General features: G+C 42.0%; 3 protein-coding genes across 5 annotated transcripts in view; all 3 read left to right on the top strand.

Moving 5' to 3' along the window:
* The window catches only part of LOC120570713 (NACHT, LRR and PYD domains-containing protein 12-like), a 565262-nt gene that overhangs the window by 228996 nt on the left and 323668 nt on the right, over positions 1–12598 (top strand). The window lies entirely within an intron of this gene.
* The window catches only part of LOC120570742 (zinc finger protein 883-like), a 340678-nt gene that overhangs the window by 168962 nt on the left and 159118 nt on the right, over positions 1–12598 (top strand). The gene's annotated exons all lie outside the window — the stretch shown is intronic.
* LOC120571038 (zinc finger protein 271-like) overlaps positions 1–12598 on the top strand; it is a 31146-nt gene that overhangs the window by 12808 nt on the left and 5740 nt on the right. Inside the window, exons 1-2 of one of the 3 annotated variants that reach the window (XR_005641166.1) lie at positions 8193–8303; positions 11551–11703. Coding sequence is in view for 1 of the 3 variants with exons in the window: in XM_039819763.1 (XP_039675697.1) it covers positions 6232–6278 (47 nt within the window). In the remaining 2 variants the exon portion in view is untranslated. Of the gene's footprint in view, positions 1–6231; positions 7483–8192; positions 8304–11550; positions 11704–12598 lie in introns of those variants that run through there. The other 2 variants (XR_005641165.1, XM_039819763.1) reach the window with 2 other exon arrangements.

Here is a 12598-nt window from a genome sequence, read left to right as displayed (position 1 = left end):
CGCCATCTTGGGACAGACAACTGATCTTAAAGACTCTAAGCAACATGGAATAACATTTCACAGATGAAAAATGTGTTTTACAATATTATACTATTACTAAAGTGTTGAATTTAATATCAAAAAAGGTAACATTAATCCTTCTTTTAAGCTAACAGGAAGTTAAGTGACTGTCCTGATACTGAATAGAGCTAATGCTAGCTTGTGTCACGTCATGTATGTTTTATTTGAGTGATTATTAATATCTCAGTAAGATGCTGAAAACGATGTTTGTTATGTGTGTCACTGAACAGTTCTTCGCGTCATTCCCCATAGACCCCCATGTGGAAAAATCCAGACTTAACATCAGAAATATAAAAATGTTTACAGCCTGGTACAAAAAAACAGTTTTGGTCTATGAAGCTAATTTCACACTTCATAACAACTGTTTATATAACTCACCTGTTTAAAGGGGTGATAGAATGCAAAACCGATTTTACCCTGTCATAGTTGAATAACGACAGTTCGGAGGGTAAATAGGACATACATAGAAGCTCAAAGTCCCACTGACACCCCTTTACTATGAAAATCTCATATTTTGAAACTGCCGCTGAAAACGGGCGAATCCCAACAAAGCTGGAAGTTGACGTCAACCTCCCAAAAACCGGTACCTTTGTCAGCCCATGGGTGTATTAAGAGAACGGTCACGCCCCAACATTTACATAGGCTACACAACTGACCTGAGATCAGGTAGTCTTCCGAATCTAGGTCGCGCAGATCTCTGCTATTCCATTACAAAATTCACTTCTGAAACTTTTTTATGCCAGAAATCAACTATGTAAAGCTCAAATATGGGCCGTTTTACGAAAATGGATGGCTAATTGCACATTTTGTCCGACTGTGTGTCGGAGTTCAGCACCGGTGCTGCCTGTGTTGCTGCCTCGCCGTCCCGCCTGCCTTCCTTCACACACCCCGGCCTGCTCTGAGGTAGATGGAGCTCCGTTAACTGGCAGCCCACAGCACTCCATACCCGCGCAAAGTCACCGGTTTTTGGATAATGGATTACTACACGCTGATGCTCGGACAGAGCTCCAGGGCCTGCAGTTCCCCTCTTCCTAATGCCAGGTGTGTGTGAGTGAGAGCGCGGTCAGAGAGCTTGTTACGCCAGCAATCTCTTACCACAGGTTCCAGTTAATCGTATTATGTGTGTAATTATAATGTGTTGAGTTATTTAAACAAACGATCGGTGAAATACACGCCTCTTGTCCGCGAGTCTCATTGATAGAGCCTGCGGCTGGATGGAGATATAGCTAGAGGAGGCTAGCTATAGCTAGAGGAGGCTAGCTATAGCTAGCCTCTTAGAATTACTCTGAAATTCACAAAAATTCATTAACTTGAAATTGAACACCGTTGTTAGCTTTATAAAACATTTAGTTAGATGTTGTATAACTGGCTTGACGAAATTCAAACTGTAAATATACTCAGAATTACGCCGAAAATGAAGCTAACTATCCGTGATTTGTAGCTACACACAGCTAGGATTGAAGGGACAGTCGCAGCTAACGAAACCCTTACAGCTCACAAATATTCATTAACTTGAAATCGGACACCGTTGTTAGCTTTATAAAACATTTAGTTAGATGTGTAAGTGGCGTGACGAAATTCTAACCGTAAATATACTCGAATTACGTCCAAAAATGAAGCTAGCTTACTAGCCGCAATCTTGTACACATAGGATTGTAGGGACTGTCGCCGCTAACGAAACCCTTACAGCTCACAAATATTCATTAACTTGAAATCGGACACCGTTGTTAGCTTTATAAAACATTTAGTTAGATGTGTAAGTGGCGTGACGAAATTCTAACCGTAAATATACTCGAATTACGACCAAAAATGAAGCTAGCTTACTAGCCGCAATCTTGTACACATAGGATTGTAGGGACAGTTGCAGCTAACGAAACCCTTACAGCTCACAAATATTCATTAACTTGAAATCGGACACCGTAGTTGGCTTTATAAAACATTTAGTTAGATGTGTAAATGGTGTGACGAAATTCAAACTGTAAATATACTCGAATTACGACCAAAAATGAAGCTAACTAGCCGTGATTTGTAGTTACACATAGATAGGATTGAAGGGACAGTCGCAGCTAACGAAAAACCTAGCTAAACTTCACAAATATTAACTTGAAATCGGACACCGTTGTTAGCTTTATAAGACATTTAGATGTTGTATAGCTAAGTGGCGTGACATTGTGTGTAACGTGGTAAGAGATTGCTGGTGTAACAAGCGCGCTGACCGCGCTCTCACTCTCACACAACGGGCCATTTAGCTAGCAGGAAGAGGGGAGTTACAGGCCCTGGAGCTCTGTCAGGGCTGCCAGCCTAACGGAGCTCACAGCAGGCCGGGGTCTGTGAAGGAAGGCTAGCCGGGCGGCGAGGCAGCAGCACCGCGGCTGAAGTCCGACACACAGTCTTACCATATTTGCAATTAACCTTCAATTTTCGTAAAACGGCCCATATTTGAGCTTTATATAGTTGATTTCTCACATAAAAAAGTCTCAGAAGTGAATTTGGTAATAAAACATTGCAGTGTCTGGAATGTGAGGCTTCTGTAAACTTCTATGTGTGTGTATTGGGGTTATCAACATCAAATCACGCGCATCTTTCTAATGTCTGCCTATGGCAATTCGCTCAACCAATCAGCGCACAGCTCATCTAAATATTCACGAGCATACCATATTTGGAAGAAAAGCTCTTTTTACAAATAGAGCCAAAACACAGGGATGCATAAGGGCCAATAAAATATCAACCAGGCCATTTTCAGCCCAACCAATGTTACATACCGCATTAGGAGACCATAAGGAACAGTGTGAAATACTCTATATAATCATTCTATCACCCCTTTAAATGTTATCAAGGCTTAAATCAGCAGACTGTCACTAACTTAAAAAATAGGTGTTAAACCCATGTATAATCATTTGTTTTATTAATTTGATCTGTCCTCTTTGAATTGAACTTTGGCATTTAGTTTCTTCTTATTTTACAGGTTTTGTTCTTTTTTATGACACTTATGACATCATACTTCAGTTTATCACAAACATGAATGAAGGGTAAAAACTCATCTGAAAAGTAACTAGAAAATGCATTTCCTGCAGACAATGCTTGTGAATGCTGAAAAGCTAAATTGCTAAAGTTTAACTAGATTGCTGGCTTTAATGCGAAAGAAGGGGAAGCAGTAAGAATATTTGGAATAGTATTAATTAGTTTACATTTCTTTAACATGTTAAATAACACCATACGTGTATGATACTAAAGTGGAATATTTAAAGGTTTTCTGAAAAGCTGTCACTACACTGAATTGCAGGCTTCAATGTGTAAAAAAATTGTGGAAAAAATTAGGAAAAGTGGAAACTGTTCTAGCTGACAGTGTTGGCTCTATCATTAAATGTCTTTAGTTGTGTTAAAGAGGAGTTGGAGCAGAGTGTCTGTTAAAACCTAGGCCACTGTTTGGAGGGAACTGTAATCTTACTGGAAGCTGACTCGCTAGAATAGACACACGTTTCTTTAAAGCTATGAATTGAATAATTTGCCTGCTGAGAAACGAGTGTCAGGCATTCATATTTGTTGGGGGAACTAACCTGCACACGCATTACATATGGATCTGAAATTTATCATCCCTTAAACCAGATATTTAAGTCCGTAAACTGTGTGAAAGGTGTAAACTGCAGGCTAGTAAATGCTCTGTTTTTGGTCCACTTCCTGTGTTTGGGTCAGACCGCGTTCTCACCTAGTCTGGCTATCACCAGACCAAGCTCAATCTTTTCAGATTGAACAGGGTGAAATCAAATCGCCGTCAGATGGGGCTGGGTTTACCCAGTCTAGTTCTCACCTGAAGGGAACCGAACTCTAGTTCACTTGGAAGAGAACCTGTTGGTCTCTTTCATACTTTTGCTCAACTTGCTCATCAGTGTTGTTCATGAACGCGCTAAAAGAGCCTGTTCATTAAACCTTTTCAGACTGAAGGCTTTAAACATCTAACATTTTAATCTTGTTGCACACCATAATAAGACTTGTGCCTGAGATAGAAAATATATCATCTTTCAGAACCTTGAAGGCTCCATAATTTCACACTCTGAAATGTACACAGTGAGTACTTTTACTGTAAATACTTCAAGTTAGTGCTGAGTAAGTATGTAGCCTACTTTGACTCCAGTAGACTTTCTACTGCAGGATCTTTACTTGTAACAGAGTATTTCTACACTATTGCTACTTTGACTTTAATCTTTAGTTTAGTTTTGTCACTTTTTATTTCACTTTTATTCTGCTCAACCTGAGGCAGATTATTTTGATGATTAAGACATGAACATGGGTCTTGTTTGCTCGCTCTCATCTTCTCTTCAGAAACAACCGTTCAAACACAAGCTAGGAGCTACGATCACTTTTTGGCAAGTGGAAACGTGTTTTTTATGGATGTATTGCTTCTTAAAGAATGTATTTAAACTGGTTAAGTTCTTGGGGCTATAATCTGTCAGATAGAATTGAAATCCAGTATTTTTGAGGCAGAAACAACCTTTCAGTGTAAAGGTAGGGGCTGCGATCACTTTTTGGCAGAACAGCAGAAGCGCGTGTCCCCCCCTCCCGCTCCAGGTGACTGATGGACAGACAGGTGCTGCTGTCGGTTCATTTTCCTTCTTCAGTTGTCGGATGGAAAGTTGGAGATGTTTCCAATCAGCAGAAATCAGCTGGGACAGCCAACCAACACACACACTGGGAGTCCAACCACTTTAATTCATGTTGACTTTGTGAATATTATATCTGAACTTTTAGCTTCAGTCTTCATCACAGACTCCAGCAGTTTTGGACAGTACCGAAGCCAAGTGAATGTAAAATCAATCTGAGCATCACAATTAACTGTTTTAGACTCAGATATGGTCATAATAATGCTCCAAAATGCTGTCAAATTGCATTCTTTTTTAAATCGTCCCATTTTCTTAAGGGGAGGACCCCTAAACCTCCTGCCAAATATGGTCCCCCGAGTCTTTTCCCAAACCTGGGGAAAAGTGCCCAGTGTAGTTAAACAGGAGGAATGTGAGGTAGAACAACAGCCTGTCAACTGCTACTGTTGATTCTGCATCAAGCTGCACAGTTTGGACATGTGCAGCTAACTGACTGCAGCTGGAACATCTGGTGGAGCATCACAGCTGTCTACAAACAAGGACAGATGTTACCGACTGCTACTCTTGATTATATCAATAATTCATAATCTATTAGCCTTGTGTGATGACAAAAACCAAAGTTTCTAAATGTCTGACTTGTTTCCATTGCTGCAGAATGACTCCTCAACAATAAATGCCATCCCAATACTGACCTTACTTCCTTCACCTTTTAATGGTTCTGCTATTACCTTCTGCTTTGGTAGCACTAGGGTTCAAACCTTTCTGCCTAATGGCTGTCTCATCTTATTGCTTTTCCCGTCCCAAAAACTCTAAGGATTAATATTATTATAACATCTAATTTCACTTTACTTTGTAGTTTGAATTGAGGATCAAAAAGTATAAAATGTGTGCGGAGGTTGTGATTTGTTTTAAGTTAACTGACTTGAACTTGACGTGAAAGTATAAACGGAGCGTCTGTTTTATATCGTTATTTATTCCATACATGTGCACGGCTCTGTTCATCTGTCTCCATCATTACACACAAGTGAACTGGCATACATGGCATACATGCAGTATGAGAAACCGTAATACCTCAAATATAACAACCACACTATTACCATAATGTATTAATAAGAGTGTTATCCAAAAACAATATTTAACAAACACATATACATATTTTGGGAGGAAGACAGTGTTACAATTTATGACACAAATAAATGGGTAAAAACGACTATCTTTAGCGTTCTCCTCATTGAATTTAATGTGAAATGTAACATATTCACAACACCCTGTTATCATCTGTTCATTCTGTTGTTAGAGACAGAGAGAATCAGAATCAGAAATACTTTAATAATCCCAGGGGGAAATTATTTTCGTTACCACTCCAGGTATACAAACAACAAATAAAAACAACATATTATCAATACTTTAAACATATATAATAAAAACAAATATACAGTAATAATATATAAATAAAATATGAAATGTACAGCGTTAATGTGCAAATAGTGCAATAAAAAAGAGAAATTGTCTATGTTGAGATGATTTTAGTGCGATAAAAAAGAGAAGTGATTGTCTTTGTTTGCAATGATTACAGAGAGGGGGTGTGTGACTCTCCGAGGGAGGTGTTGTAAAGTTTACTGACCACAGGCAGGAACGATTTCCTGTGGCGCTCTGTGGTGCATCTGGGTGAGAGGAGTCTTCTGCTGAAGGTGCTCCTCTGCTGGGCCAGTGTGTCGTAGAGACGGTGGGAGACATTATCCAAGATGGACAGAAGCCTGGACAGCATCCTCCTCTCAGCCACGGTCATCAGTGTGTCCAGCTCCTCCCCCACCACATCACCAGCCCTCCCCCACCACATCACCAGCCCTCCTGATCAGTTTGTTCAGTCTGTTGGTGTCTGCGACCGTCATCCCACTGCCCCAGCACGTGACAGCGAAGAAGAAGATAGCACTGGCCACAACAGACTGATAGAACATCCTCAGCATCGTCCGGCAGATGTTAAAGGACCTCGGCCTCCTCAGGAAAAAGAGTTGACTTTGGCCCTTTTTGTAGACCGCCTTGGCGTGTCTAGTCCAGTCCAGTTTATTGTTTAAGTACACCCCCAGGTACTTGTACTCCTCAACAGTGTCCACAGGGACCCCCAGGATGGAAACAGGGGTCCCAGATGATTTCGCCCTCCTCAGATCCACTACAAGCTCCTTCATTTTTGTCACATTGAGCTGCAGATGGTTCAGCTCACTCCAAGTGACAAAGTTGCCTACAACAGTCCTGTATTCATTCTCATCACTCTTTTCTATGCAGCCAACTATTGCTGAGTCATCAGAAAACTTCTGAAGGTGGCAGGACTCAGTGCAATAGTTGAAGCCCGAGGTGAAGAGAGTGAAGAGGAAGGGAGAGAGGACAGTCCCCTGTGGAGCCCCAGTGTTGCTGACCACCCTGTCAGACACACAGTTCTTTAGGCATACGTACTGTGGAGAGAGAGGGGGGGACAGAGAGAGAAGTGTGAACTTTTCATATAATCTTCTGACATTTTATATTCCCTGTTTGTATTTTCTGTGACTGAATGTGGTTTTAAACCTGTTGAGGTGTGTTCAGACTGAAAGCAAAGACACTGATGATGTCATACAAAGTCAGAAAATAGAAAGCAAACTGTTTCCAGAGGACACTAAAGAATGAGGGAGCAGCAGGAAACAGACCAGGTCAGATAGTAAACAGCTGATTTATTCATCTGACTTGTAGAATAACCTGAATGATTGAATTGTTTTAAATGTCTGGGAATGTGGAACAACTCAATGCAAAATGAATGAAATAAAACAAGGCCACATGCTGATTATTTGTGACTTGATTTGATGGACTTATTCTTCCTGTTGTGTCTGTGTTTAAACTCCTAATTAAAAGGTAAAGTTTCCATCCACTAAAAGTTCTGTTGTTGCTGCTGACAGACTCAGATTATTATTCTAAGAGTCTGGCAACATTATGGAAAGGATCCCTACAGAGATAGAGCTTTTAGTTAAAGAGTAAGATCCTTTTAGTTTAACATGAAACAGCCCCGAAATCACCATCACCAAACTCCACCAGACTCCATGTAAATAATCAGGACTTTTAGCGTGTATAGAGCCAGCATATTTCCACATGTAAATGGGTGAATTAAGAGTTTATTTCAACCAAACCAGAGTGGTGATTGTTGTTGGAACAGTTTAGATTTTTTTTTTTCTTTTTCTATTGAGTATAAAAGAAATCATGAAATTGCTAGTTTTTTTTAAATGGGGTCTGGTCGAAACATACATTTAAATGCTTACATTATATTTAGTTATTTCTCTTTATACTTACAAATTGTTTTAATTATTTAATTGCTGTACATGATTTAATACTCAAGGAAAGTACAAGTACCTGGAGTTAAGTCCAGTACTTGAGTAAATGTCCTCAGTTCCAGTCCACCACTAACTGATTAATGAACTGAATGTGTATCTGTTGTTCCCCTCCTGACCTCCAGGTGGCGGCCTTCTTTCATTTTAAACTTTAATCTGAAAAACCCTGATTTGGAGGAAACCGGAAGTCTCGTTGTTTCACTGTAATCTCGGGCTGGCGGCGGGATAGTTGTGTTGTTTATTAGTGAGTTTTAAACATAGACAGTATAAGAACGGTTTTAAGAAGACAGAGCTCCAGGTAAACCCGCACACACACACTCAGGTAAACACTTTAGTAACTGTTCTTTTACACGGCTATCAAAGCGAATAGAAGCCAGAGCTGCGCATGCGTTAGCTTCCCATTCTGCTGTTGCTAAGATTCAGGTAAACAGAACTTCCGTTGCTGAGCAACAGTCTGCTCCGTTAGTTGCTCCTCTGTAGTTCGGTGGGCTCGGTGAGATTCGGGGCTGAAGTTGTAACATTGTTGCATTTTTCATTTGGTTCGGTTTGCGTCACACTGCACTTTATCAAACGCAGCAAACAGTGGAAACACACGTCACGTGGTGGAAGCAGTCGCTTGTTGATTGGACAGAATATCAGAGGGAAACTCTCCGAAATAAGAAAAAAGCTCCACTACATTTCTACCGTGTTGGTTTTTCTGGTTCTGCTTTAGTGTTTCTAATATTTTAGAGGAAGGTGAACAATGGGAGCAGCGTCACGTGGTGGAAGCAGTCCAGAGGGTGGGGGAGGGGGGTCTGGGTGTCCTCCCCCAGGGAAGTTTTGAGCGTCAGTAACTGCATTTTTGTTGCATTTGGATACGGTTTAATGCACCAATTTATGCTGGAAATACCTTTATTTAGCCTATGCTAAGAAGAAAATAACAGATGACAATTCAATATATATCAAACATATAATGGAAAGTATGTTGTTGCGTATCATTGGGCATTTTTAAGTGGGTATATGGAAATCCTGGAGCTTTCTTAGTGGGTGTACTGCGTATTCCTGCGTATCACGTAGACTACACCACTGGAACTAACCTGCACACCCATTACATATGGATCTGAACGTTCTCATCCCTTAAACCAGATATTTAAGTCTGTAAACTGTGTGAAAGGTTGAAACTGCAGGCTAGTAAATGCTCTGGTTTTGGTCCACTTCCTGCGTTTGGGTCGGATTGCGTTCTCACCTAGTCTGGCTATCACCAGACCAAGCTCACCTGAGTTCAGATGAGCTTTCAAACTGTCCCAAACCAACCGGACTATTTCTAGCGGAGGTATTTTGAGGACAGTAAAGTTGTTAGTGTAAGTTAGCACACCTAAACAACGGAGTCTGAGTGAGACAGGAAAACAGCTGTCTCCGAGATGACGTCATCTTCTGCCTTCTGTAGAAGTGGTGAACTTACAGCTCGCCAGGCCAGCTGACAGTAGGCTCGTTCAAGATGAGCCAGATCTGCGCAGAATCGATCACCGGCGATCGCCGCCCGTTGCATGCCGGTTAGATTTGTGTCCGACTTGATCCCGACTTGCTCTGACGTCATGCACACGTGGGCAACGATAATCTCACGAGACCAAGGCGGCCGCAGTTCTGAGACGCAGGTAGCGCAGTTGCTTTTCACCAACTGCAAGAGCCAGGCGGACGCAGGCGGACCCAGTGCATGCTGGGAAACGCCGGTCTCTCAGCTGATCGAACAGCTGATTGGTTCAGAATCGACTCAACATGACGACGTTTTATATAAACTTTTCATTGATTTTGAATCGGAGGGATTTTAACTGCTATTTGTCTGATTTAAAGGCTTATTCTGTACAGAACACCTGTTGTGTGGCTGATAGTTACGTTTAGAAGTCAGAGAGACAAAATCTGTTCAGGTTACGGATCATCTACAGTCTGTTGGTGATTAAAATCAGCAACAGATCGCATGTAGAGCATTCTGACAGCTACTCTGTCATAATAAAATCAACTGGAGACTGTGTAGGAGCTGATATATGGGTCTGATAACATTTTATTAAATCGGAATTCGGACCACAGTGTTTGTGTCACTTCCTGTTGAGCCTGAAGGCTGCTGTCAGCTGCTGGAATCAGCTGGAAAACTGTCCGATTTGAGAGCGGACTTTTGTCACCGCCCCCTGCTGCTGCCGCCTGCTCTCGTCTACTTTACAGGCGAGGCGCACTTCATCTTGAACGAGCCTAGTCTTGCCTGGGCCCGGGACGAGATCTTAGATGGGCCCCCCCCCCTCGCGGCCAGATCTCTCCTTTTCCCTTGCTCTTCCTCTCCTCACATCTCTCACTGAAATTAAGTGTGTAATCAGTCTCTGATCCATCCTGCTCAGACTCTCCGACAGGGCAGCGAGCCCCCCCGCATCACTCTCTCTCTCTCTCTCTCTCTCTCTCTCTCTCTCTCTCACCCCCCCCGCATCACTCTCTCTCTCTCTCTCTCTCTATCTCTCTCTCTCTCTATCTCTCTCTCTCTATCTCTCTCTCTCTCTCTCTCTCTCTCTCTCTCTCTCTCTCTCTCTCACCCCTCCCGCATCACTCTCTCTGTCACCTGACTGCAGCGGGATCTCTCTCTGTCTCATCCTTACTGATGGAGCTACCAAACTCAACTGTTTCTGTCAAAGTTAACGTGTTGTCTCAGGCTTTTATACGAGCTAATGGACGTTAACATGAGAGCTGGCCTGTTACGTTACCTTACAAGGCTCGTAAACGTCGGCTGCGCTGGTTCTTACCTTGCTCTACGTTGACAGTTCCAGCTTCACCGTCACCACCTTTTTTTAAGTATTTGTTTAGAAAATCTCTAAGGCCTCTATTTTCTTCTTCTCTTTTCTTTCCTTTTCCGAGCTCCGGACTTGTGCTGACCGGACATTTTGAGCGTACTGAACTTCAAATCAAGTGACAATATCAAATTTTGATCAGTGGCCAAACCATTTTTATGTTGGGGGTGGGGGGGTTCTTGACCACCATTTCCAGGACAATTAGGAAGAAAATAAATAAAACGCTTTTTTGTAATTCAAATATTATGCTACATATTTTTCCACAAATAGGCCTATTTAAAAAAAAGATTTTTAATTCTTCCATAATTTAATGAGGGCCCAGTTCTGGGCCCCCCCCTACTGTGGGCCCGGGACAACAGACCCGTTTGTCCCCCCCTATCGGCGGGCGTGCAGCTCGCAGCACTTTAATCACATATAGTGGGGAGCTTTTGATTAATATCTAGTAATGGCAAAATCATCTTTTTATTGAGTTTCCTTTTTCCTGAAATGATCTGAGTGAATTTAATTAAAATAAAATGTTTACCTTTTGTTTTGCAGTGTTTTAGATTTATTCACAGTTTAATAATATGCTGTTTTCTCCAAACTACTCCGAGTTCATTGTGTAGCGAGGAAGGAACAGTTTTCCAGCCGCTGCTTTGAGTTTGCCGACTGTTGTTTTAGTTGTGTGTGGATGTGAGGAAAAGGAGAGAAGACAGCAGCTCCTGAATATCTCTGCGTGCTTTGATTTGTACTGAACAGAATCCAGAGTGAGTCCAGCAGCCCCAGTGGACATCTGCTGGATTTCAGGACAAGAGAGGAATGGAGGAGGACAACCAGAACCAGGAGCAGCGGAGCAACAAGGTCCCCAGAAGACCAGCAGCAGACTGGGACTCTGATACCAGCCATGTTCAGGTCAGTGTTCAGGGGGGTATCGCACAAAAGTAGAATTTATAAATCCAGGATAACTGATGAAGCGAGGCTTGACCTAGTCTAATCTGTGCAGCCTGGCTTGGTGTGTCTCACGAAGACCAAGTCAGGCTGAGGAGGAGAGACTAGGTCGAGTCAGGCTGAGGAGGAGAGACTAGGTCGAGTCAGGCTGAAGTAATAAAATAAATATACAGAGTGAGCAGCAGCTTCTTGTGAAGTATTATAACGTGAAACATTATTTGTAAAGGAGAAACATGGCCGCTGTAATGAAACAGCGAGAGAAAGCAAGGCAGATGATCAAGGACCTAGGGCTGCAGGGTTGCCACAGTTACTTTGAAAAAGTAGCTTAGTTACTTTACAGATTACTTGATTTTAAAAGTAGTTTAGTTACTTTACATATTACTTGATTTTAAAAGTAACAAAGTTAGATTACAAGTTACTTTATTAGTTACATGCAGCAGCTGCAGACAACACCCCCACAGCCTCAACATAAAAATGACAACCGGTTTACTGTGAGGCAGCTCGGCATTACCAGTAGTAGGATCTGGTTTATTATGGCACGAAAGAGAGCGAGTTAACCGTGTTTAAGGACAGCATTTCCTCTACAACATACTGCCAGACCAACTTCTTCAACTCTCCCCCACTTACTGGTTTTGCACAGAAGTCCAGCTTTTGTTGTTTGGGTGGTGGGGGGCCTCCTCCTCTCTGCTATGCTCCACCTGCTGGGACTTGCTCTGTAAGTTTGACTGCAGCGCAGCGACTCCAAATGTTTCTTCAAATTTGACGTAGTCGCCACCAGCACAGAGTGTACAACCAACCTTAATATTGCCCTCTTTAGCTGACACAAACTCTAAATAGTGAGTGTATTTCCAGCTAGAAA

The sequence above is a fragment of the Perca fluviatilis genome, chromosome 2 (assembly GCF_010015445.1).
Source record: "Perca fluviatilis chromosome 2, GENO_Pfluv_1.0, whole genome shotgun sequence".
NCBI classification, from domain to species: Eukaryota; Metazoa; Chordata; class Actinopteri; order Perciformes; family Percidae; genus Perca; species Perca fluviatilis.
The sequence above is the reverse complement of the archived record's forward strand: the minus strand, read 5'-3'. Positions and strand labels throughout refer to the sequence as shown.